This window comes from Cavia porcellus, unplaced genomic scaffold (genome assembly GCF_034190915.1).
Source record: "Cavia porcellus strain 051 isolate PalLab524CR breed Dunkin Hartley unplaced genomic scaffold, mCavPor4.1 scaffold_28, whole genome shotgun sequence".
In the NCBI taxonomy this organism is placed as follows: domain Eukaryota; kingdom Metazoa; phylum Chordata; class Mammalia; order Rodentia; family Caviidae; genus Cavia; species Cavia porcellus.
This window is the reverse complement of record NW_026947511.1, coordinates 38,069,952-38,097,056: the sequence shown is the minus strand read 5'-3', so window position 1 is coordinate 38,097,056 and position 27,105 is coordinate 38,069,952. Positions and strand designations below refer to the sequence as shown.

Sequence of the window (27,105 nt, the reverse complement as noted above, 5' to 3'; positions counted from 1 at the left end):
CTGCACTGAGCCCAGCAATTCTGAGCAGGCTCAGACTCTGTAGCCACTTTGGAGCTTTTGACACTGTAATCCAGTTCGGTTCCTGCACATAGTGGCTGGGAACCACAGTGTCCCGAGACTGTGCCTGGAAGATTGCTGCTCACCAGAGGCCTCTGATGCCAATTTGCAATCCTGTCTCTGCCCTTCAGACAAGTGACAGGGAAGGTGTCAAATATGCATCTCATGTGGCCCCAGGAACCACGAATCCTATGCCCAAGCTGCAATATGCATGCCAACTCTCATCCTGACCTCTCACTCTGCCTGAGTGTGCCTCCAGGTAAACCACACACATCTCTGTCTTCTGCTTCCAGTAAACAGAAGGTGGTATTATGACTTTACAAAACTTGTAAATACTATATATAATATAAAGCCCCAAAACTGGGAAATAGAAGGAAGTATGGGATATCCAAGCCTCATTCTTCTAAAGACCACCAGATCTTGTGTGTGCATTTTATAAAATTTCATAGACCTGAAACTAACGCTCATCCTTACCAAGCAAAAGGAGCAGGTACACAGTGGCCTTGCATGACTGCAGTTTAGTGGGTGCTTCTTTACATACACTGTAAACAGCTTTCCTCAGCCCCTTTGACTCTAGTCCCGAGTCTGCTACCAAGTGAAGCTACGAGCTGCCAGCCGAGCTTCGACTCCCCGCATCAGCCTGAATACCACTTTCTGCCCTGATTCTTCCAGACAGCTGTGAGCTTGCAGGAGGAAACAGATGACTAAGTGGTCATTATCGACCCTGTGAGACAATTCAGCAGAGGCAGGAATGGGCCTGGGGGCCACACACAGAACACTTGCTGCGAAATTCGGGAGGTGGTGGGCAGCGCTTGGTGAACAGTGGGGGGTAAGTCATGACATCACTATGTGCTCTGCCATTACTGTCATGAGTTTCCCCTGGACAGGGCCGAGTTTCTTTTCTGGGTTTCATGGCAAATATTTTACAGTTGTGCATCTTGAGTACAGCTACTTGCCTTGGGACAGTATTGCACTTGTGCTTCTACACATCAGCAAACACATTATCATCTGTCAAACTAACTTTAAACACCTGGAGTCATGCGTGCTTCTGCCTTCATTAAAATATGGACCAACACGTCAATCAACATGCATTTATTAAATCCTTGTTATAGAAGAGATGCTGTCCTACGTGTAAAAAGATGGAGAATTGTAGGCATGATGCTGTCCTCAGAGATTTTAGAAAACTTCTACTTTACTCACACTTTAACCGTATGCATGTTACAATAAAGCACTGTATTAACAAAGCTTGAGAGTTCCAACTGCTGGTTAAGAGATGTAAAAAAGTAGTTTCTAGAAATCATAATCATTGTTGTTTATCCTGAATGGCCATTATGGGCCAGGTGACGTCACCCATTGTGCAGGCCGGCTATCAGGTGTGTGGTTGGTGGTGTGGCTCCTCCAGATAGCGCTGGCCCTTGCGGGTCCTGACAAACGTCATGTCTCTGTTTATATTCAATGCGGCACTGTCCTTCTGGCTGGGGGACACCCACCACATGGAGAGGACTCTAAAAGCAGAAATGCAGGAGATACAGACATGAAGAGACAGAAGCCAATTACTCTGGCCCTAGGTTCACTCCCCCAGGATTTTCTCTAGAAAGTACAGGGTGTAGGTTCGGGAAGCATCCTCATGGATGAAAACCGAGTTGTACTCTCTGAGATAAGAACAAAACATGTACTCAGATTCCTTTCAAGACAGGGAGAAGGAGAGTACTGCCTCTGATTCTAACAGCCTCTTCTTGGACCCACCCGCGCCCCGGCGCCTGTGGACTGGCCTGCTGTCTTCTCTTTATCTGATTAAAGAGGTCGTGGTAAATCAGACTCCAAGGCTGTGACACCTCACTTGTGAACAGGGGCTGAGGTCACAATGTCACATGTCTTAGGTGTTTAAGAGCCACCTGGAGTCAGGGGTGTGAAACACTGGCACGGTGTACTTGTGATCATCATTTTCCAAAAACACATTTTTTAGGGGGGTTCAAATGTGATTTTTCTCCCTAGCTATGAACAAGGTGTGAATCTGTGGGGGTGAAGGGAAGAAGTATTGCAAAGAATGAAAATTTTTTTTTAAGGATTAGGGGTTTGAAAAAGGAAAGCAACCCAAGCTCAGTGGTAAAAGTGCCTGCCTGGCAAGTGTGAGGTTGTGAATTTGACCCCCAGTACAAAAAAATCTCAACCTATTCTGTGGATGAAAGTTGGGGCTGATCCAAGGTAGATGATCAGTCTGTTTCTAGGTCTGAAGGTGGTAGGGCCCCATTGGACTCCTTAGCAGGAGAATTGGGGGAGCTGATACAACGAGCTGCAGGGTGCCCAGGGGGCCACTCAGACTGGATCCAAAATCATGTGAAAAAATAGGCTCTTTTCTAGAAAGAAATCTGTAAGTACTGAGATCTCCTAAGGATCCATAGCCCAAAAGAAAGAGAAAATGGAACACAACTGAACAAGTGCAAGGCCCCTGTGTGAGCTGGAAGCTGTTTCAGGAGCATTCAGGATATGCGCCACCCCCACCCCAGGAACAGGACTGCTGTCAGTCAGGAGTCTCCATGCTTTGTAGCGTCTCCTGATTGCTTCCTAATGGGAGGGAATAGAAGTGAAATCAATTTATTAAGACTTGTTTGCAGTATCATTGGTGGAATGTCCACTCTACAAGCTTTAATTTTGTGACTTGAACAATTATTTCTAAGATGGCAATATGTAATCCATTAACTAGTGATTTCCTACTGCGCATTTTTTTATTCTGTAAATCTGTATAACTTGTACCCCTTCACTGTTTTTTTTTTTTCTTTCTTTTCTTTTCTCCTTAAATAAAAATTAAAAAAAAAAAAAAAAAAAAAAAGACTTTCTGAGTAAAATAAAACACAGGGGCTGGGGACAGCTCAGCAGTAGAGAGCTTATCCAGCAAGTATATGGCCCTGTGTTTGATCTTAGCACCTAAAATTAAACCCTGGGCTATCTGAAAATTAAAATTGGGGGTTTCAATGTTTGATATTTGCTCCTTTGACAAGTAAATTCCTGAGACAAGCAGGTTCCAGATCCTGATTCCACAGCCTTGGGCAATGTAGCCTTCCAGGAGGAGCTGCAGTCTGAAGGTCATCTTCTCTATGTATGACTACCTCATTTTACAGCTAATCAAAACAATTCCAATAGTTACATAATTTCAATTGATCTTTCTCTTTCTAAAATAAGGATTATGAGATAAAATATTCTTTGAGATTGTGGAAATTTACTTAGATATGTACATTTTCCAACACGAGACAACATTTCCTTAAACAATGTTCTGGTTGGTGTCAAAGCAAAATAAGATGTACTCAAAACAGTATAAGAAATTACATGTAGTGAATAAAACCTTTAGCTAGGTAGAAAGTGCTAGGAATATTCTTGCCTAGGAGCTGATAACAATTATTGATCTCCATCATTTTCACTGACGTCATCTTGTAGGAACAGACAAACCTGCCTGGGTCTTCTCGCTGGTGGGAGAATAGATGGATTCTGAGTCAATTCTGGGAAAATTATGACATCTAACGAGCTAGACCAGAGAGCTAATCCTGACTCTGACCTTCGTATTGCCCCATCTGACAACACAGCAGGCAGCTGAGAGCTCTGGGGAAGGGAGCCCCTTCATGCTAAGATTTGGAGAGCTCCTGGTACTAAAGGTTAAACTCAAAACAGAAGTGCAAATGACATCAATGGGAATGACTGACACATGCATATTTGTCATACATTTTCTTTGTCACATACTTATAATTCTCTCAACACATCTGTCTTATGATATAAACATTAAATCAAAGCACAAGGTGTTATGTGAACAGTCCTAAGACTGTAGTGCTTATTTTTGAGCTTCAACCTGTGCTCTCCTGTCACCAGCCCCCATGTGGCTCTGGCACTCAGGTCAGCTTGAGGGCCACTGAGGGCCTAGAACAGACACGGTGAGGAGACAAAGGCTTACAATACTCTGCACTAGGATTATAAAGTGTGATGGCCTTTCCCATCGTGCTTTCTGCTCTCTGTCCCTGTTTCCACTGTGACATGCATCCAAAACCCAGGGCTACTTTCAGACCTGAGAGGACTTCCTTTTCTAGGGATACAAGGTCAAAGCTAAGGCCATGTTGATTTAACCCAGAGAAAAGCGGAAAATCTGGGAAGGCCGGCGAGGAGGCCTCATACAGGCAGCGGCAGAAACACGGCTGGCTGTCTGTCCTGGCCATGTAGCAAAGCAGCACAAGGAGGCTCTGAATGAAGGAGAGCAGGAATGCTCTCGGCCGGCTCCACCACGCCCAGGCCTCAGCAAAGGAATCTGTCCCTGCATCTCTGGCAACTGAAGTGACGCAGTCAGGGTTCATATCAAATCTGAGCGTTAGGATGATATTCAAAATTCTGGAATACTTACCTGCTTTGGTAATGGGTCCAGAAGACAGCAATCGTATTTATAAAGTATTAAGATAATACATATTTGAATCTCTAATAGAGCAAACCACCTAAGAAAAAACAGAAAAGTGTTATTTAGCTGTGAAAGTTGCATAAGTACCGACCATTGGAGAATATCTAAAAGTATATATATGTTAAAGCAAATATGCTTGTAAAATCATTAATCTACTATTAAAGCTGTAGAGTAAGAATTTACTCATTAATTTAAGTTTGTCTTCATTTGTAATTAGTGCACATTCACAGTGCACAATGCTCACACTCCTTGCGTGCATGGAACACATCTTCAGCCCCTTCCCTGCCTCTCCTTCCCCACCTGTCCATCTCTCAGTGCCTTCCTCACAGGCACCACAACAAGAACACAGCGGAGATGGTTCTGAGGAGTGCTGCGGCGCTGGCCAAGGCAGAGGCATGGCCTGTTCCGCGGTTGGACTGGAAGCAATCCTGGTTACGGGGCCTGCAAGCTGGTTGTCCATGCTGGGGGCAAGGCGAGGATCCGAAGCCAGCCAGACAGGGGAGCCTGTTCAGGTGAGTGAACTGCATGGGACTCCTTGGAACTGTGGATAGTCAATTAGAAATGATGGGTCTCAGTGGCTGGGTTTGGGAGGTGGGGCGAGATCTTGGCTAAAGGGCAACAATCTCAGTTCATCAGGAGGAGTTAATTCAAGAGATCTGTTCTGTATCAAGGCCTTTAACAACACGGTAGTGCATTGTGGGAGCCACTCAGACACTAGCTTCTAGGTATCCTTAGCACACGCGTGGTAAGTATGTAAGGTGATACACATGTGAACCAGCTTTAAGGAGCCCTTTCACAACACATGTGTATGTCCAGGCACCATAAATAGATACTGTTCTCAGGCCAATCAAAATGAACACCACTCTTAGAGCTTTCAAACAGAAAAATATGTATTAGGGAAAAAATCTATGGAAGTAGAATGAGAAAAAAATGAAATGATAGAAATTTTCCAAGAAAGGGAAACAATCAGAAATAATACTTACCATTTTATTGAAATAGACTCCCACTACAAATTATAAGGCATTTTCCTAGTGATAAAACTATATTTCCTTTAAAAATGAACTATAATACAAGCTTCTGGCCAAGTAATATGTGTAGTTCAAATTAGAGGTTTTAGTATTTTTCTTCTTTTATTTTTTTAGTGTTGTTAGTTTGGTTACTAAATTAATATTAGCTACTAAAATAGTATCTGCAACTATTTTGAAGACAACAAACGGCATTATGGTAACTATTGTTGGTTTTGTAAGGTTCTGAAGTCCTGTATCATGTAAACTGGTTTATTTTTTATTGTTTTTATTGTTTTATTTTCCTTGGTTTTATCCTCTTTAAAATAAAAAAATAGAGATAATATTAACATGACTTTTAGTAGTAATTATGAACATTTTGATAGCTTAAAGGAAAAGGGAGGTTCATTAATAATGTGCCATGACAAAATTATGTGCTCAAAAGTCTTACTTTCTCCAAATCTAAATATTTGAGTACTCTAGGAGAATTATTTCAATTGTTCACTGGTATTTTTGCCATAAATAAAAATAAAAATATAGTGTTTTAGGCTTTTACTCTCTTGTTGAGTTTTGTTTGATGTCTAAAACATAAGAAAATCTGTGACATTAAAAGTTTTTTATATTACAGAGAAAGGCTTGATAAATTTGAATTTTACAGATGCTCTCAGAAACAAGCTGAGCTGCATTCACATTAAAAATATTTTCTTAATACTTCTAATGTCACAACAGTAAAAGTAATGAGGCATATTACTTATGCCAGATTTTTTTTTACACTTAAGAGAATATCATACATCTACAAATAAAACACATTAAACTACAGACATGTTGAAAAATTTCTCAACTATTTAATGCATGGATTATTTTCCCCTGGCTCAAGGAACATTACACAGGCATCAAGAATATGAAGCCCTGAAGAACACCCTGCTAGGGATGACGGGGAGAAGGAAGGTGACAGTGTATGCTAACCATCGAAGGAAGGATGCAGCGAAGGTGGTGGCCAGGGGACTGTAGATTTGCAGTCTGGCAGGACCATGCTGACCTGGTATGTGCAGGTGAAACCTCAGTGGGACCTGGAGGAAGGACAGGCTTTAAATAAGTGGACTTGTGGAGTGACAGTATGTCAGAGCCTGCTGGCAGCAGAGGCAGAGGGGTCAGGTGTGGGAGAAGGGACCATTGAGCCGAGGAAGGCTCGGCTGGTGTCGGATGCTGGGGACTCCGGAGCCCTACGCTGTGGAGTCTGGCTGGCAGGCTGCAGTGCCAGGCTTCACCAGAGTGACAATCAGACATTAGTATTTCAGGAACATTAATCTGCCTGTCATAAGGGGATTGAAAGAGAGACAGCGCCAAGGAGAGGCTGGAAAACAGTAAAAATCACCTAGGGTGATGAAGATCTGGTTTCAGGGGCAGGAACAAACAGGAAAGTCAGGAATGGAGAGAGCAAAGGAAGCTTCCCAAGGCAGAAGAGGCAGAACAGGAAAGCAGCTGTGAGCCTGATGGAGGAAGGCGGGGGTGGCAGTCGGGGAATATCTGTGTAGATGCTTGATTTTGAGACTGAGTCTCTCTCTTTCTGAGAAAAAAAATCTCCTTCTCCTAGAAGTCATGGCAGGCAATGGCAGCATGGGCTGGAAAACCACTGCTGTTGCCAGGAGCTGGAGCTGTGAAGTGTCCCGAGCTGCTCCAGCTGCAGTTTATGAAAATAGTATGCTCTTGCCTGGAACTGGGTGAGGCCAGCATGCAGGCATAGTTTCGCAGGCATCACACATGGGAGCACAGCTATTTGAGTTCAAGGGGAAGCGCTTTTCCCATAACCTCATTCCCCTTAGAAATCTTTTAGGAAGATAAAATCAATATGGGGGAGGTAAATAATCCAGATCCACAATTCCCCAACTTTATTGTGTCCTGGAATCTCCTGGAGGATTTGTGAGGACACAGAGAGCTGGACCTCACCCCAGGTTCTGATTCAGGAGGTCTGAGTACCGGGTACAGGAAGCTCATTTCCTACAAGTCTCCAGATAATGCTACTGTCCATGGTCAGAAGATTTTGAGACTTGCTGGATGTTGAAACTTGCTAATCTAGAGAAACTTGACAAGCAGAAAGGAAAAATATTTCAGAAGATGTAATTTACCAAACTTTCTACTTGTATTATACACTGTTCCTATTACAAAGAATATCTCAGTGATACACAAAATGTCACAGGTGGGGCACCTTGGCTGGGAATAACAGTAGTAAAGGCATAATCAGATAAACAGGTCGATGCTTTGTGATGGCTGAAGAGAGAACGATGGAATAGAATGGAAAGAGAAGAATGGCATAAATTAGACGAAAGGCAGAAGAAAACATGAAAATAGAAGCAAGCAGGGGGTATTTCTAGGCAGAAACAGTGAGAAAGCAGACAGGACAGGCAGGGAACCTCAGCCCCTCTTGGTTTGGGATACCCTCTTCTGTGTTGCTGGGGGTCTTGTCTTCTAGACTGCAGCCAGTATTGTTCTAAGAGTGCTCCTGAAGCTCCCCTCCTAGATGGGAAGGTCCCAGATACAAGAGCAACCTGTACACTTTTAGGTACCTCCTTTCAAACCTCCTTATTCAGGAAAAAGGACCAAGGTAAGTTGTGGACCTGATGTTAGGCCAGGGCCTAGCTTTGATCCTTCATTCATGCACATCGTGATGCAGGCTGATGATACTTTCTCTTTACACTGCAAGGCCTCAGGCCTTGTCAGAATCACTTGCCCAGGGTACAACAGGGTCTCTATTCCCTTGGTCTGCATGTTGGTCTTTGGGCTACCATCACACCACGGTGGAACTTTCCTGTTCCTAGACTGATGAACACTTTCACCAGAAAGACTACTGACTTTTGTGGGATGCTTTTTCTGCATTTATTGTGTGATGATCACTTGAGTTTTTCAGCTCCTTTCTGAAAATTTGGGTCAGAAAAGAACATGTTTTGCCTAAGAATTAAAAACCACTGCTTCTTTGGTTCTTGACAGACTTAAAAATCATGGCTGCATGTGAAGTGTTAAGATGAAATGGCAGGGGGGATAACGCTGCAATTTCTGCAGAAGCTTCTGTGCTTCTCTAAGTGAGTCACGGCTCCTTACCCGAGCTACAGCAGAGCAGAGTGGCTGAAAATGAACAGGAAACCAGCACCTGGCTCTGAGGTTCAGGATTCACCACTTTCCCTTCCTCCCACTGGCAACTCTGACCTCTTCCTTCTCAGACATTTTCAAAGACAGATGCACTCTTAGTGACAATGATAAAAGACAATTACACAAGTACATACGCTCATTCAATCACACCTACCAGCTGGAGTCGCATAGATACATCTGCTTATGTAACATACGCCTTGGAATAAACTGGATTTTCAATTAGTTGCTCACTCCTAAGTAGAATCAATTATTTCTAAGTCTAAAAGGGAGAAAGCTCGGATAACACTCCTCAAACACAAGACTGTGCAAAGGTTGTTTACTAGATAAGGCATCTGTTAAAATGATACTAGTACAAATGCATAGGAATAAATGAGCCACACAAACCCAAACACGTAGCGATCTTGGCATCAATGGTTAGGTGCACTGCTGCATTCCTATGGGCTCTGAATTCCACGCTGCCACACAGCAAAATTCTATAGCCAAAGCCTAGTGTTGACGATCTCTAACCTGTTAAAAACCTCACTTAGTCTAGTTTTCTGTTCAATGTCTGGGCTTGCATTTTAAACAGCCAACTCAGAAAGTACTTTGTTTTTAAAGAGATAAAATAAAAATTTTTCAGAAGAGCAAATGATTTCATGTAGACAGTGTATAACAAGATAGATCTTTCCACTAGAAAGTTAATCCCACAAATCCTTAGGATAAACATCAGACAATTGCACCCGTTCCTAATGGAAGTACCAGGAGCCAGCTTGCTTTCTCATGTACCAAAAAGTCAGTGAGTCAGAGAAGGCTGCCTGTGATACAGCCGACGACGACTGTGCTTGAGATGAACACACACAGCTGTCACCTCTGGTTTGGGCCACAGGGTGGTGTGCAGGTCACTCCCTCTCATGGGTGCACAGGGAAAGCCCTTTATAGGCCAAGTCCACCTAGAGGCCTTTCCTTTGCTTGATCCCTAGAGCTCATTACCTTCCAATCTGCACACTTAACCACCACGCCATATCTCCAGCATGGAATAGTAATGTAACCATACAACTGAAGTCACGCCCCACACGGATCCACTGTACCCAAAACCGTTCTGTGCTTCAGTGGTGCTTTGTGAGCAGTGTGCAAACTCCTAATCAGATGCTAAGGTTCTAAATGGGCCAACATCTGCTTCTAGTCTTTCTCCTCATCACCCTGCCACTGGGCCCCAATAACAGTCGAACCACAGATGCCTCAGTCACATGCCTCAGTGCTTAATGACCCTGTCTATTCTGCTTTCTCAGCTTACTAGGCTCCCAGCTCTTCAGAGGCCATGCAGTCTGAGGTGCCTCTGACCTGATATTCCTGTCTGGACTCTGCAGTGAGAAGCCGGGGCATCTTCCATCCTGCACTTCTAATGGGTCCCAATGGACTACATGGTCATGCCATGTCTCATGTCCAGGGCCTCTATACTGTATAGGACACTGTCTTGGAGATGAGCTCGGGACATTCTGAAGATACATAGTTTATGCACACATAGGATACTACTTCAGGAGTCGTGATGCCATCGCCCCTTACTGTACCCACTATTTTCAAGTTCAAGCAAATACCTTTCAGCCTCTAAACTGTGGCAGAAGGTGGCAACAGCCCCACCTGCAAACAGCACAATGACTGCTGTTTGGCAAACTGACTGCTTGTCTGAACTTGTTGTGCCACTGCAAAACTGCTCAGGCTGTGGTTTAAAGCACTTCAAACCCAGTGCCAAAGGCAGCTATAATAAATTCTTCAGTTGCTATTAGATATTTATGTCAAGGACTCTAAAAAACTATTTTCAGTTTTTAGAGGAGCTAATCTTAAGATATGGATATAAAGTAGGTGACAAAAACAATAAATAAATTCATAATTGGTTTAAGAACTGTTTTCTATAATAAAAGTAACAGAGGCAGGGTAAACACAATGGTTATGGTTTTGTCGGTTAAACTTGAGCCCCTAAAGCATCTGACACACCACCATGCTGTTAACCCTTGGAACTTTCTGGTGGGTATGTTAGCATGTTTACCCTCTTGACTGCCTTAAAAGATAAGAACATTCATGATCTAAAGCAAAAGAAAGTAAAAGAGCTCTTCACAATCGATGCTTTCAGTGACATGACAGTATCATGGGGACCGGGGGTAACTGCTAAACTGTCTGCAGAGTCTGTCCAGCACAAGGTCTGATTCTTTGTCTCCCATGCCATGTACCAACCACGCCTAACTTTGCTTAGCTTCTGAGATCAGGATGGTATAGCCACAGACAAGGCCTGATCCTTTGTAAATGACACGGGCTGCCTGCTTTCTCCCTCACATCTCTGGCATGAGTAAAGGAGCCCCCCTTCTAATTATGGAAGAAAAAGCTCTCCTTAAAGTATGATTGGCCAGTTTAGGTCAATGACAAATAAATGATCTCCAGGGAAACACCAGGCACCAATTTGCTTGGGCTCAGGTTTCTAAAAAGGAGGTTAAAATTTTCATGGTTGATTCAAGATTAATGAAAACATTTGGGGAGAGAGGGAGAGTACTAAAAGCATATAAAGGAAGAACGGAATGAATATTTGTAGAGGAAAAGTCATATATATGAATGGGGATTACTGCACTATTCAAAATATAAACATGATTGACTTTTTAAATCAAGAAACTAACTTTTGAGATACAACATTGAATGGACTTGTACATTTACAGAGTGAGATATTTCAAAGAAGTAAATCTTGCAAAGCTGAGGGCCACAATGGTCTTCCTTAGTGCATGATCCGGATGCTTAGCAGGGAGGTGTTCAGAATTGCTTTTCTGCTTGGATAAGTAACATAGGCACATCTGTCCTGAAATGAGGAACCTTTACACCAGAACGGCCAATCACATTGAAGGAGCATCTTCAGGGCCAGGTGAACCATAAAAGGTCTCAAGGGAGAGGTTTTACACGAGCAAATGAACCCTGGAAAGAAAAGCTCAAGTGGTGATGTTCTCCATGCAAATGATGTCTGATGACTCCAGCGAGTAGCATGACAGGTGTTCTGAGTAGTTTGTTGAAGAAATATTCATCTATCTATGTGTTCAGAAAGTAGCACTCACAGCATTGCACGCTACCCTGGAAGCTAAGTGTCTAACCCATGAGCCCTGCTGCCTGGCATGTACCAGTGCCATCTTTACTGGGTCAGCAGCTACCTCAGATACACCCACAAAGACGCCACCTAGCACTCCTGACAGCCAACCGAGCCAACCATGCCCTCCTGCTTCCCTTGGAGTATGATGACAAGGCTGAGTGGGGCGAAGCCGGACTCCCCGTTCCAGCCCTCAGCTCCATAGACTCTGGGCCACTTGGCCCCTGTGCCTCACTGACCTTCCAGGACACTGGAACTTCCCGCCTCCAAATGCCATGTAACAGTCTAAGAACGTGTGCTTCTCTAAATTTGCCTCTTTCCAACGTTCCTGTGGGAAGAAAACATTTTTCCCCAAATCAGTCTTATATAAATAAGCTTCACTTTATTTCTCTAAGCTAAAAATGACCTTATGCAGCTAATCTTTGCACAAAGAGTCTCAGGGTTGTTGGTAATTTTTCCCAACCTGTTATTAATATCAGACACAACTGTTTTGGGGGAACATGAAACTATACATCAAAAGATTTAAAAGGAATTCTAATAAGCGGTAAATGTAAATGATAATGTAAATTGACCACAGAATGGGCCCAAGTCGAGGAATGATATTTATAATACGGTCTCAGGCTCCACTATGAAATTACTCTTGGTAATAAATTTAATAAGTCACCAGTCGCCACCCTGTGTCCCAGGATAGACACATCCACAGCTTTGTATTTACCCAGAAGCAGAGCATGAACTAAACGTGTGTCTAAAGACTGTTCAGCCTTATAACTCTCAGATCCTAAGAAATACCAAGTCAGTGTTTTAATCTGCTTTATTTTTACTTTATGTATTCCTTGGAAACCAGTAACAGAAACAACTGCCTAAAGAATATGAAACAAGTCTTCCTCCAGAGTCAGGTGTATTTACTGAACATGCTTTACTGGTTCCAGATAAAAATTTATTTAAAGGCAGGGGATATTAATTCTAATTTTTTTCAATCTGATCTGAAAATGTTGTGCCTTCTACACTGCCAATCTCATGTTACAGTTAACGTTTTTCATAGTTACCAGATAATTATCATGTAATGTTAATTTATGAATTCATAACCTTGACCAAAAAAAAGAAATTAAAATCAAAGGACAATGTATACTGAATCACATAACTTACAGGTTTGAATGATTCAGGCTCAGGAAAATACTTTGGGTTCCTATGCAGCCAAAATGGAGACAACATCAACAAGTCACCAGATGGAACGATGTAATTCTACAGGAGAGAAATCAGTGTTTAAAATCTGCTTTGAAAAGCATTTGGGTCATCCAAAATAATGCTACAACTGTATTATGGCAAAGACATAAACATTTTTAAGTTGATTGTGAGAAAAATCTAATCTTCCTAGACTGATCATCTCTATTACTCAACTCAAGTCACGACTGACTTCAAATTCTGATTATTCATCACACGCTCATATATATTTGGTAACACTAGATAAACACTAGATAAATGCCAAAGTTTTATAAACTAGTTTAGATAGTCTAGTGCAACGTCTGATGGTTGGTATTTGCAGCAAGTGTTCTTGATGGAAACTGTGATGGATCTCTATGTTGTGGGACAGGAACATAAAGACTTAGGGACAAGGACAACAGCCAGAGTAGCACTAAAGACAGTGAGAGTGGTGTCCTGTCTCTGGAGACACCAGAGGATCAGGGAAGGGCAGTAGATTCCTTGTTTATTTTCTTTTGGATGACTTTTCTTTTTGGTGGGGGAACCAGGCAGTAGCAATTACAGGAGAAAGAATTTAAAGGCAACTGGCTGATTAGACAGAGGAGAAAGCAAACATGGGCATTTATTTCGCTGGGTTTGTGTTTGGAGTTGCAGAGTGTGTGGGTTGAGGATAAGTGGTACTTCCTCCAACAGCAGAGTCAACACCATCTTTCCCAACTGGATGACAAGAGGTTTCATGATCTGTACAATCTATACCAAGAACTAAAAGTGGATTCACTGAGCCTTTCTTTCATCATCATACTCGGGAACCAAAGGACAAGATCCCCCAAGCTTCGCAATCATCAGGGAGCCACCAACCTCCCTGAAGTTCAATAGTTTGAGGTCCCTCTCTTGCTATTTATCATAAGCCATGTCTACTTAACTCTATACAATTTTGGGATGTCCTCATTATGGTTGAAAAATGCTTCAAATTTATATATCCAAAAGAGGTACACCTCACAACTAAAAATAGGCCTTTGGTTGATAGGGAGAGTGTGGAGTATGGGTAGGGTCAACAGTTTTTAGCCCAGGTCACCCTCTGCTGTTTCTGGAGAGAGTGAATCATTGCTTGAGGCTGGGCAGTTTTAGTACCAGCAATGTTGGAGAGCAAGATCCCAAGCTGGGAAGAGTGAGGCTCTTGCTGGTGCCCTCTGGTCATTTTCAAAAGGGAAGACTTACGAGATCTCAACCCTGTTTATTTCATACACTGCTGGAAGTGAAGCTGGAGGAGAAACGGCTGACTCTAAAGTAGCAACAGAAGTCCCTAACGTGTGTGGAGTTGGCTGGGGTGGCCCTGGAACAGACCTTCAGTAGAGACAACACCCTCTTTAGCTACTGCTAACCTGTGATCATGACTTGGAGATTGCTAGAAGAGGACAGGTGGCTTCGAACAGGTCCTTGGGTACAGAATTCACATTAGCAAGGGGAGAAGGTAAGGAAGAAGCTCCTGCTGCAGCACCAAGTGCCAGGCTGATGAAGGGCAGAGACGTCCAGTCTGAATGTATCACAGAAACACTGGGGGCAGGGAGACACTGCTGTGCCAGGCTATGAAGTCACCATCTTGATTTATACAGCAAATGAAGAGAAAGATCATGAAGGTGAGAACATGTGGAGATGGGCCCCTCCACAAGAGGAAAGCAAAGGCAGGACTACCTGCTGTCCCTCAAGAAAGGGTAGCAAGAGCCAAGTGGGTACCAGTAATATGGAGTCTTGAAGAGAACAGGAAGTCTACAAAGGCAAAGGTGGAAGACAGGGGAAGGAAGGAGAGAAAAGAATCCCAATATTTCTGAGACGGGAACGGTAAAAGTATAAAACATTTTTATGAGGCTGTCATGATATACAAATCAGACAAAAGCAGTATTAAAAAAATAACTATAGATCACTCATGCACTTAGAAGACAGTTCCTCAACAAAGTATCAAAACAAATCTAACAATTTAGAAAAAAATTATATGCCAGGATCAAGTACGACTGATTGGAGATGTAAAGAGCTGACTCAACACTGAAATATCAGTAAATGTAATCTACCACATCAGCAAGCGAAAGCAGAAAAAGCACATAACTACAACCAATGCACACCCCCCCACACACACACACTGGAGACAACTCAATGCCTATTCGTGATAAAATTCTAAGCAAATTGGAAATAAAGCAAAAATTTTTAACTTGATAAATAATAACAAAAAAAAATCCACACACTCAGAATCATACTTAATGGTAAAAACTGAAATGATTTTTTCCTTAAGATCAGAAACAAAGTATTATCAATGTGGAGCAGTCAACGTGTAGCTGGAAGTCAAGGCCACCAATGCAATGAGGAAAAGGAAATAAAAGGCACACAGAGCACCAGTAAAACATGAAAATACTGTCTGCATGTTGTAGACAGGGTTTGCATGGAAAACAATTTAATACAGGGCACATAATTTATAGAATTATTTTATAACAGTCACCCAAATAGTATGAAAACAAGTGCAGGAAATCTATCCATACACTAAAGACACAAAAAATCCAGCAGAGGGCTTGGATCCCATGGCAATGTCCTGCATGAGTCCAGCTGAAGACCTACAGCCCATGACAATGTCACATGCAAATCTGTTTCATGGATCTGCTCTGGGAAGGCCCAGAGGTCAGCAGTGGAAGCCAGAAAGTCTGTGTCAGTGGGATGGAGGATCTGTGCCAGTAGGTTAAGGGTTCTACACTGGAGCTAGGAGGCGGTGTTTAAAGTCAGGACCAGAGGTCCCCCAAAAGATACCACAGTCTTCCTCATGACAACAAGGTCCTGAGTTCCTCTGACAATGAGAACAGCCAAGTTCACATCAGGAAGCCAGCATGACAAGATTCTCCTGGAGACTGATCAGCACACCATCTTCCCCTCTGGAGCCAAAAAGCGGCCCTCAAAGAAGACTGCAGGCATTCTCAGTGGCAGCAAGGTTCAGAGCTCCTCTGATAATGGGAACCACCAAGTTCGTATCAGGAAAGAAGCTCAACAGGCTCTTCCAGGAGAATCAACAGCACCACACCTTCCTCTCCAGGTCTCCCTCTTATATTATTGGTGACAATCCTCAAGTGGGCCATCCACACCCAGCACCATGTTGACTCAGTTCCATTAGGCGTCACAAGTTGTCAATCAACCACACTGCATTAAAAATCCCAAGTAATCTACATAGTGCCAAAGACTAGTAATTTCAGCAATGTTGCAGATACATCAACACACAAAATCACTTCTCTTTCTATAAACAACTAATGCACAATTGAAAATCAAAATTTTAAAAACACCATGTACAGAAATTCTAAAATGAATTAAATATTTATATATAAAGCTAAAAAACACCTGTAGGATCTATATGCTTAAAACAACAATGCCTGCTGTCTGATAAACTATCTGATCAACTAATGATCTACTAACCAGAATATAAATGGAGCTTAATAAAAGTTCAATTAAAAGTTATAGTAACAATCAGGTAATAAAAATACTGCTCTACTTAACCACCAAGTGGGCTATTATCTGCTTTAACACCCCTATGAAGCATAATTATATGCTTTAATACTTATAATTTGAAATAATTGGACTAATTGGAAGGAAAGCTTGTCAATATATCACTAAAACTAAAAGCTGTAATTTATGTAATTTTTGTTAAATAAGCATTACCCTCATTGGAAGCAGAAGTGACTTCTGGAAAAGTTTTGAATTTTTATCTTGTGTGTTGTATTGCAAAATTTCTTGGTTTCAATCCAAGCACTCAAACTGTGTATAAAAAGGTAAACAGAAGTGTAAGACTAGCTAAATGTGATCTTACTAGATAATGCAGGTCCTAAATCAACTCATTCTAGAATAAAAAGATTTCCTGATGCACTCACAAATACTTAACTGAAACTGCGAGGCGCACAGAGCCTTTCCTGCTGCACCTGAGAACATACTCCAACTTGTTCACAGAAAAGCCCTCTCTTTTGCACTCAGCTACTGACACCAATGCCAAGTGAGATCATCCATATCATTTTTTCTACCTGTTGCCACATCTGTAGCTTCTGGCCTCACACTGTCTTCCAGTTTCCCAAAAGAACTGTCTTCGTACCCTGAACTCCGTAGTTCATTGCTGCTCAGGAATTCTTGTGGGTTAAATCAGTAGAGGAGAAACTGTCCAGACCATCTGCTTGATTTAAATAGGATTTCACTAATTCTGATGCAGACAAAATGATTAAAGAAGGGTTACAGTTCAACTAACATATATGCCAACAGATAACTTTCTCTATTAATGAAATGATGCTATACAATTTACAGTTAGCTGTCCAAAATCACTTGGTATAATGGAATTATATGATCATGAGTGCTTTCCAAATTCCAATGACATTTTTCACAGAAATAGAAAAAAAATCCCAACATTCATAAGGACCCACAAAAGACCTGTAATAGACAAAGCAAACTTGACCAAAATGAACAAAGTGGGAGGCATCATGCTATCTAACTTCAAAATATACTATAAAACTACAGTAACCAAAACATTATGGTACTGGCATAAAAAGACATGTAGACCAGTGGAACTGAACAGAAACCCGGAAATAAATCTATATATTATATTAGTTTTGACAAAGGTGCCAAAACATCTAGTGGGAAAAAAACAGTCTCTTTAATAAATGGTGTTGGGAAAATTGTATACCTATATGCAGGAGAATTAAATTAGATACATATCTCAAACCATGTGAACTAACTAAACATGGGTTAAACGTAAGTCCTGAAACTGTAATATCACCACAATAAAACAGACAGAAAGCTCCCTAATGCTGCTCTGGACAAAATGAGATTTTAAATAGGAGCAAAAAAAATTCAGGGCAACAAAAACAAAAATGGAATTATATTAAACTAAAAAGCTTCCACACAGCCAAGGAAACATTCAACAGAATGAAGACAAACTATGGGATGGTAGAATACATTTGCGAACACACATGAAATAAGGGGTTGATATAACAAATAAGTAATCTTAAGTAAGTCTAAGAACTCAATAATAGGAAAACAATGATTAAAAATAGACAAAGGACGAAACAGACGTTTCTTAATAGAAGTCAGATAAATGGTCACCAGGTAGATGAAAAATGCTCAGCATCACTAATCATCAAGGAAATGCAAATCAAAACTTCAATAAGATAATGCTTCACATGTGCTGGGATTCTGTTATCAAAAAGACAAAAAAATAAGGGTTGAGAACATGTGAAGAAAGGGGATTCTGCCTGGCATGGTATTGACTTGGAAGGCAAATTAGTATAGTCAAAATGGAACATTCTATGGAAACCCTAACCCTCAAAGAGTTAAGATCAAACTACCACATAGTCCAGCTATCCCACTGAGCACATATGCAAAGGATATGAAATCTATGTCAAAGGGATATATGGCTCCTATGTTTACTGCAGCATTCTTTATAATAACCACGATATAGAATCAACCTAAGTCCATAAATAAATGAATAAAGAAAAGTCAAACATATGCACACAAATACTGTTTAGCCTTTAAAAATAGGCAAATCCTATCATTTACGACAATGTGATTGAATATAGAAGATACTACATTAACTGAAATAAAACAAGTACAGAACAACAAACAGCGTATTATTATGGCTTAGATCTAAAATGTCCCTGAAAAAGTCTCACATTTGGAGGTTGGTCCTAGTTGGAAGGGGTGGGTCACTGTGAACACGACTTGGACGGGTGTATCTGATGGACCTCCTGTCTGAGAGACAGCACAATCATCATGGTGATGGTTCAAAACTGTACCATGATAATGCATAACTCTTTCTTCCCAGAAACCCCTTTGGCTTCTTCCTCCCAAGTCTTTGCCAAAGCTCATGCATGTAAAGATTTACCCAGGCCCCTGCACCCTTACAAAATAAACCTGCTCCCATCTGTACCCAGAGCCCTTCTCCCATCAGAGTCTGTATCAGGCGAAACCTGCCCTTTGTCTGCCAAGAGCTACACAGCCTTCTTTGTGGTGACTCCTTCGTGCCCTCATTAAACTCTTCCTTAGCTAGTTGCCTCCTCTCTTTAATATTCTGTGCTGCTCTAGATTGAGTGCAGAGTTTCAACTCCATCAGTATTCTCATCCCTGGCTCCTTCCTTCACTCTGCTTCCTGGCCACCATGTGGTAAACAGCTTTCCCCTCCTATCCTTCCACCATGCCATTTCTGATTCAGTCCAACCAACCAAGGCCTGAACCTACTTAACCTCCTGTGAGCCAAAATAAATCTCTTTTCTTTTAAATTGCGGGGATTCAGTAGTTTGTCTCAGAGATGGGAGGACGACTAATATAGAAAATTGGTACCAGAAATGGGGTCCTGACCCTGTAGTTCAGAAGCCTTTGGAAATTGTTTGTAGCAGGCATTTAAAAATGTTTGGAGATGCTGATTAGAGAAATCCTTGAATGCTGTGAGGACTGCTCAATGTATACACTAGTAAGGACTCAGAAGACCAGGATGGTGATAGGAATATGAATAGTAAAAACTGGGCTCAGGAGGTTTTATTTGGAAATAAGGATTCCATTGGCAACTGGATTAGAGGGCATATGCATTATGTCTTAACAGAAAATTTGTCTATAAACTGTCTACATCCTTTGATTTTGAAGGAGATTGAGATTAAGAGCAACTGACTATGAAATTTTAAAGGAGTTCTCAGTTCTCAAATTACAAACATTTGAGTTGTGAATTTTCCCAAATACCAATGGATCTCACATTACAAACATTCTTAGATGCAAACAAATCACAGAAGTACCTCACATGTCTGCTGGACATTGTTTCAGCTGTGTTGCTGTGGGCTTACTATATAGTGCAATAGTGTCCTGTAGTACAGTGCTAAATCAGAGCCCAGGACGTCTGGAAGCAAGAAGAAAAGCAACGCTGATATGAAGGGGATGCTAGAAAGTACAAAGCAGCATACATTGTGTATTTGTGTCAAAGGTGTACAAGATTTGTTTCAACATGCTTATGAATGAATCCAACATACGAATTCTCCCAGAATGGAATGTGTCCATAAATTGGGGACTTAGTGCATTTGAAGATAGTCCTGGGATGCTTGGTCATTCAAGGGCACCTAGAGAAGTTTATCCCTGAGTTCAGCCACGAAGACCATGGCAGGCAACTGCAGCTGTGGTCCAAGGAGGCCCATCTACTGCTTGGGCTGACAACACATCTCAGCATCACTCCAACGTGCTGGTATTTCAGGCACACAGAGTGTAAGAATCATATGTTCATGGAGGCTTCCTCCAACAAAAGAACATCTGGGAAGCCAGAGAAAAGAGCACAGAACAGAGACCAGAGATTTGAAAAGAATATCGGGAGGCCAGAGAAGGAGCCCCTGCTAGTACCCCAAGAGGGTTCTGTTTGAAGCTATGAGAGTGAAGTGAAAAGGAAAATGGAGACCTGGGGAAGGTGGGAATGCCTGGAGTACGGACCATCTCTCGGGAGAGCCACCCCGAGAGAGAAGCTACACAGGCTACAACTGGCAATGCTGTGGGGGTGGGCCATCCAAGCCCTTGAAACTCATGCCTTGACACAACCTGTCCCAGGTGCTGGACAGAGCTACAGGACTTAAATGTTTGCCCTGCTGGATTTTGGTCTTGCTTTAGTCTTGTCTATTCTCCTATTCCTCCCTTTTGGAATGGGAATGTTTATCCCATTATGCATTAGAAGCATTTCACTTCCTTCCTTTTTTATTTTGTTAGGGACTCATAACTGAGTTTGCCTTGCATCTCAGAGGAGACTTTGGTCTTGGACTTCTCAGCAGTGCTGGAACTGTTAAGACACTGGCAACTCTTAGAGAGAGTATAAATGCATTTTGAGTTGAGCATGAGCCTCTGGGAACCAGGGGTGGGATGCTATGATTTTGATAAAAAAAATGTCCCCCCAAAGCCCTACATTTGGAGGTGAGGCCCCGTCAGAAGGAACAGGTCTTAAATTACAGGGTACATTCTTGTCCCTCATGCCTCCTCTCGCTCATCTTCCCAGACCCCAAGCAGTGAACAGCTTTCTTTCACCAGGTGGCGTTCTGCCCTGGAGCCAGCCAATCATGGCTGAAACTGAAATTTCCACTAGAATTGTGAGAAAAAGAAATCTCTTCTTTAAATTGTGGCTCTCAGGTATTATGTCTCAATAATGAGAAAATGTCTAACACACAACTGATCTCACTCACGTCTGGAATGTAAAAAGAGTGATCTCATTGAAGTAGAAAGGAAAAATGGTACCTACCAGGGCCTGGGGAGAGGGCTAGTTTCGGGAGATGTGTGTCAAAGACACAAAACTTCAGTTGTTTACTAGAATTTAAACTTAAGAGATCTATATGACACCGTGACTACGGTGAATAACGATGTGCAGTTACACCTCAGTTCACACACACTTCTGTTTTCAAACAATTCAGCTCTCAAGCAGAATATTTGGCAAAATTACGCTTTGGTTTGTGAACTCTGCCTCTGGTGATGAACATGACCATGGCCTCTGCCTGAACACAAATGTACTTATCTTCCCCAGAGTCATGGAATGAGTTATGTTTATGAACTGAGGTACCACTGTACTGTATTCTTGAAAATTGCTCATACAGAGTAAATAAATGTTCTAACCCTAAATGTATGTGAAGAATACATGCGATAATTAACTTGATTTAGCCATTCCACAATTAGGCATATCTCAAGATGCATCCTACACGATAAACACAGTGGTACCTTGGTTCATGAACTTAATTTGTTCCACGATTCTGGAAAAGATGGTCATGCTTGGGTTCATGTGGGAAAGATGGCTGGGTCTGTGTCCATCACTGGATGGAGAGTTTGAGAACAAAAATGAAATCTTGCCACAGAAATCTTGCTTCTGTTCATGAACTAAACTGTTGACAAACAAAAGTGTTCGTAAATCAAGATTCCACTGTATATGCAAATTTCATTCAGTTAAATATAGCGAAAAAAACATATAGATATGTGGAAAATTCATAAGTCATATGTCAATCTAAAAAATAAAAAAATGAGCAAATATATACATTTTTTCTAGAAAGGTGATTATTTTAAAACAAAACCAATGCTTACCAAAATTCTCACTGGCTTTACTACTTTCCTAGTTATGACACCGGGGGCTCTTAAACGAATGGCTTCCAAAATACACCATTTAATCAGCAAGAGCTTCTTCAGTATATCCTCCGACACTCTGATCTTCTCTTTACCTGTCAAGAGAAAGAGAACGAGGGACTAAGAGACCAGACTGTGACATCCCGTGGTCCCGTGCGCTCACTGCTGAGGCTCAGCACTGCCTCTAGCTGCCAAAAATAGTTGTGGTTTTCCTTTTTGGCCTTTTCCTGTAACACCATAAATGCACATCTGATTACGGCTCCACAGACCTATAGCTAACAAATGAAGAAAATCCCTGTCAGGAAGGTGCTCAATTTCCTCCTCTCATCTTGTCCAGGCTCTCCTTCCACGAAAGAAGAAAGCAGTGGAAGAGGCAAGACCAGCACTAAAGCACGAAATGGAAGCCATCAGAAGCTCCAGCTTTCTTCCTCCACGTTCTCTCTACCAGCTCATTGAATTATTCATCTCAGAGGCCTGAGAAGAGGATTAGGATAGGGCCAGCAAGGCACAGGGGCCTCCGCTGAACGATGGGCATCCCTTCTCGAGTGGTGTGCGAAATTCCTTCCCTAAAGTGACATGCATACCTCAGTACTTACCCTGAAGGCACCCGAAAGGGAACACAGGTTAGCCTTGTGCTGCCTTTCAGAATGATTAGACAGCTGAGGTAACGGTGTGTCACAACACGGACCATATGCCTTTACACCTGCCTAACCTACAAATAGCTGCCAAGAACCAAAAACATTTCTATCAACTGAAAACCATCTTGATATACCAAAAAAAGATGGTGGCACTAAAATTTCACTTCATACTTTCCCAGAACTATCCCTGTATTTTCTAAGCTAATTCAGAAAAATAATTTAGAAAAGCCATGGCTGGAGTTAGAAAATGTGTATTTAAAGTGACTGAGACTTTTGCATGTGGAACAGAGATCATTACTCAACCCTGCTGCTTGGCATTTAGAGGACAGCTAAGTGCTAAGCTCTGCAGGAGGCAAGAAATTTAACTGTCAGGAGCCCTTACCTTCACACATTATAGACTTGAACTACAGCAAGGGTACATGTGTTCTTAAAATGATGTTTAAATGAGAAACCTGGAGGCTGTAATTTGTAGATTTAGGGATGACATGAAACTTAGACTAGTGCCAGCATGTGGTAAAGGCTTAATACAAGGAGGTGTTTATCATTACCACACCATCTCCAAGTGAACGCAGTGATTCTACAGAAACCACATCTTCCTGCTACCCTCTTAGTCCACAGATGATAGCTTCTTTTTCCCTCAAAACAACACAGCTTCCCTCCTTCGTTCCTTCCTCTCTCCATCCCTCTCCCTCCCTCCTCCTCCTCCTCGTCGTGTAGTACCAGAGACTGAATCCAGGACCTCCCCAGCCTTTCCTGAAACCTACACAGTGAAGGGCTTAGTCACACACTAACCGAGACTCTTGTGGAAGGGACCGTTTCACTCACTCTGCTGGGGTGCAGGGGTGGTTTGTCCCTCAAGGTCCACGTTCTTGAAGCTGGGTCAGCAATGTACTGTACTGAAAGGTAAGGTGACTTTTGGTGACAGGTGACTGGGTCATGCTCTCATTCCCAAAGGGATTAGTGTCCACCTTGCAGCGCTGGGTTAGAGAAGAGCTCTTGCACAGCATGGCTACCCCACGTGATTGATGTCTTTTGTACGCAGCTTTTCACTTCTCTGCCATATTGTGATGTAGCCAGGGGACTCTGGCCATATGTTCTCCACTATCTGACCTCCTCACCATCATGGCTGAGAGTAAAGAAACCTCTTCTCTTTCGGACTTCCTCAGCTTTGGGCATTCTGTTACAACATGGGGCCAGCAGGAGGGGTGCAGATGCTTGAGGGAGGGGTATGGGTGGCCCTGACAGCACTGTGGGACAGAGCTCTCAGCCTGGGGATCTAATTCCAGGCATTTGTTGTTGCCACTGGGTTTTATTCTTGGATATCCTGGTGGTTCTGATGAGGCCTGCAGGACTGTGTGGTACAGAAAATCAATGTCATCCAGCATCAATCCAACATTTTTACTTCAGTGAGTAATGTCTACTTCTCCCTCAGTCATGGAGATAAAGTAACCTGTAATTTACTCAATCTCTCCACCTCGTGCACTTATCTCACCTAAAAAAATGGGAATATTAAGTATCTACCCCACAAGGCTGCTGTCAGGATTAAAAAAGCAAAGATACATACATGCTTATAATAATTGGCAAGTGCTAAAAACTCAGTAGATGCAACCCATCAGGATACTCATTCCTCCTCCTTTCCCAGGTCTCTGAAAGGCTGGCTCCCTCCCACCCTTCAGGCCTGAGCTACAATGTCTCCTCCCTGACCATCCTGGCCAACATCTCTCTGATTACTACCATGACATTTATCTCCTTATTAATTTGACTAACTATTTATATTTTGACCCCTTAAATAATGCATGATTGCATTAGTTTCAGAATCTTATCATGTGATGCACACCCAGTACCAAACATTGAGTTTGGTACATGGGGCGAGGGTGTATGTTTTTATTAAATGGATAAATGGATGAATAAAGGAAGAATGTCTAAAGTGACCAATGAAAACATCTGTGGTTTGTACAAAGGCATCAGAGGATATGTAAGAAAATGAAACTGGCAAGAGATTTTTGAAAGAAAATGGGAGTTGTTTATTTTTTGTAGTACTAGGGATTAAACACAGGGCTTCTGCACTGAGATATCCCTAGCCATTGAAGCTTGTGATTCTCCTGCATCAGCCTTCCAGAGTGCCGAGATTACAACTTGGCTGAACATTTTTAAATAAAAAAGCATTTAGTGAAAGATGTGGCATATGCCAGTGAAGTGCTTCTCCAGCACCATGCACACATGGTCCAAGTTCCCTATGACATGGATACTGCAGGGCCAAAAACCACTCCACAAGAGACACAGTGCTAGAGTAACAGAAATAGAAGATCACTCCTGATGGTATTTATCAAATGTTCTGGGCACAAGGCAGTTCTTATCAGCAGCTTCAAAATTATTTTTTTAAAAGCAGAAGTGAGCTGGGTGTGGTGGCTAGCCCGGTGTGGTGGCTCATGCCTGTAATCCCAGCACTTGGGAGGCTGAGGCAGAAGGATCACTGCAAGTTCGAGACTAGCCTGGGCTACAAAGTGAGCTCAAGGCCAGCCTGAACTGCATAGCGAGACTGTCTCAAAAAAGACAAAAAAAAAAAAAAAAAAAGTAGAAGTGAAAAACATTTTTTCAATGAGGAAAACATTTAATGGTTAAAAATTATGATTTAAATCAGAAATCCTGAATGCATGTATTGAACCTGAAAGTCATTAGCTTTTAGTGGCACAAACATACAATAGTGTTTATTTCTTATTAAGTACCATAGAACTAGAAAATGTGATCAACTCTGATAGAATGCTAAATTATCCAGGACTTCAGCAATGGAGCAAAATGCCATCAATTATACAGCTGCGAAGGAGCCATTTTCATGTCCCAGGAGGGTACATAGGAAAAAATAATGTTAAGAAAATCTATTTCCAGATATTCAACTTCTGTATTCACTCTTTTCTAAAACAGACCTGTTTTGGAGATGTGGGAGTTCAGGCTGGCCTTGAACTCACGGCAATCCTCCTGCCTCCGCCTCCTGAGTGCTGGAATTACAGACACATGCCACTGTGCCTGGTTTAAAATGGACCTACCTAACAAAACACCAGTCTTATTCTCCTTCTTCCCCATATCTGACTTCCTCTTTCCTACTTCACAGTACACTGTGTTGCCTCTCAGCCTTCCCGATTTATAATCAGCTGCATTTCCCTGGAGGCACAAACATCTCTTGGGTACCTGATAAAAAGGCCAGTTAGATAACACAGGGCGCTGAGTAAGTGCTTCTGAAAGCAAAGGGGAATGGACACAGGAGGGGAGTCTTGAGAGCAGACGGGTCTCCTCTCACCTGACTGCCCAGTCCTGTGCACAGACTGTCCATCTGCTGCTATGGATCCACTATCACAGAAGCAGAACTTGAAAGCAGGCAACACACAGCAGTGTGGTGATGCCCACGGAAAAGGGCCAAAGGAATTGTCTCTGGTGAAAAACAGGTTGGCCTTGGGGGGGGAGTCAGTCTGATAACAAGGACTTTTTGGGAATTTAGTTGGAGGGCAGCCGTTTTTCATAACTGAATGAACTAAATCTGTGACTTAAGAGCATGTTAGCAATATGTGAGGAGGGACACTCTTTGCAAGTATTTAAACAAATCCTAGACATCAACTTAAAATTGAGTGGGGAGATAAATTCACTCAGAATGTACTTGAGAAAGGAAGGAGGAAGGAGGCGGGCAGGCAGTACCCAATGGCATATGTCGTGACACAGCCCTGTGGTAGAAACCCTGAGTGACCAGAGTGAGATGGAGCTGAGCGCCTGGGGCTGGGTGTGTGCGAGGTGAGGAAGAAGAGTGTGGAGATTCCTGACAGAGGGGCCAAGCTCCACAGCAGGTGACTGGAAACCTGGCAGGTCAGTGAAGATGCTCTGGGAGTGAGTGGTGATGGGACTTTTAAGTCATTCCTGAAGCCAATGTGATTTTCCCTTTCCTTGCTTCAAAAGTTTAATATTTTAATAAAGTTAGGTATTAGTGAGCTTTAACAGTTGGGAAAGTGAAGATGCGGGAGATGGCCAGAGAGGAAACGCCATGCAGAAAGAGTCAGGGCATGCCAAGGGGAAAGACAGCAGATACAGAGAGCAGGGGTCCCCAGGAGGCCGGGGCCTCCCTGTCCACAGCTTCTCTCATTTCTCCCTCCAGAGAGTCCTAGAAATCTGAGGTGGGGCTCAGCCCAATTTCATTTTCCTCTGGAAAGCCAAAGTGATCCCAAGCAATCGAGGACACTTGACAAATGGACATTATAAATAAGTTAGTAGTAACCTAAAATTCAGATTCTAGATCTCATTTTTTTTCCTCTCAAAATCTATTTTAGAGCATCTACATTGGACAGATTCACTAAACGTTCCTTTTGCATTTTAAAAATTTTAATTTACTGCCATCATACGATACAGAAAAGAATATTTTTC

The 27,105-nt window shown here is 42.2% G+C and overlaps 1 protein-coding gene across 4 annotated transcripts in view; it reads right to left on the bottom strand.

Moving 5' to 3' along the window:
• Positions 1–1,134: 1,134 nt before the first annotated feature.
• LOC100733616 (24-hydroxycholesterol 7-alpha-hydroxylase) overlaps positions 1,135–27,105 on the bottom strand; it is a 48,428-nt gene continuing 22,457 nt past the window's right edge. For 2 of the 4 annotated variants that reach the window (XM_063238779.1, XM_063238777.1), the window contains 5 exons: positions 22,025–22,158; positions 12,881–12,976; positions 11,974–12,062; positions 4,439–4,526; positions 1,569–2,622 (listed from right to left, as the gene is read on the bottom strand). In XM_063238779.1, coding sequence (XP_063094849.1) covers positions 2,446–2,622; positions 4,439–4,526; positions 11,974–12,062; positions 12,881–12,976; positions 22,025–22,158 — 584 coding nt within the window. In that variant the 3' untranslated portion in view covers positions 1,569–2,445. The other 2 variants (XM_063238778.1, XM_063238776.1) reach the window with 2 other exon arrangements.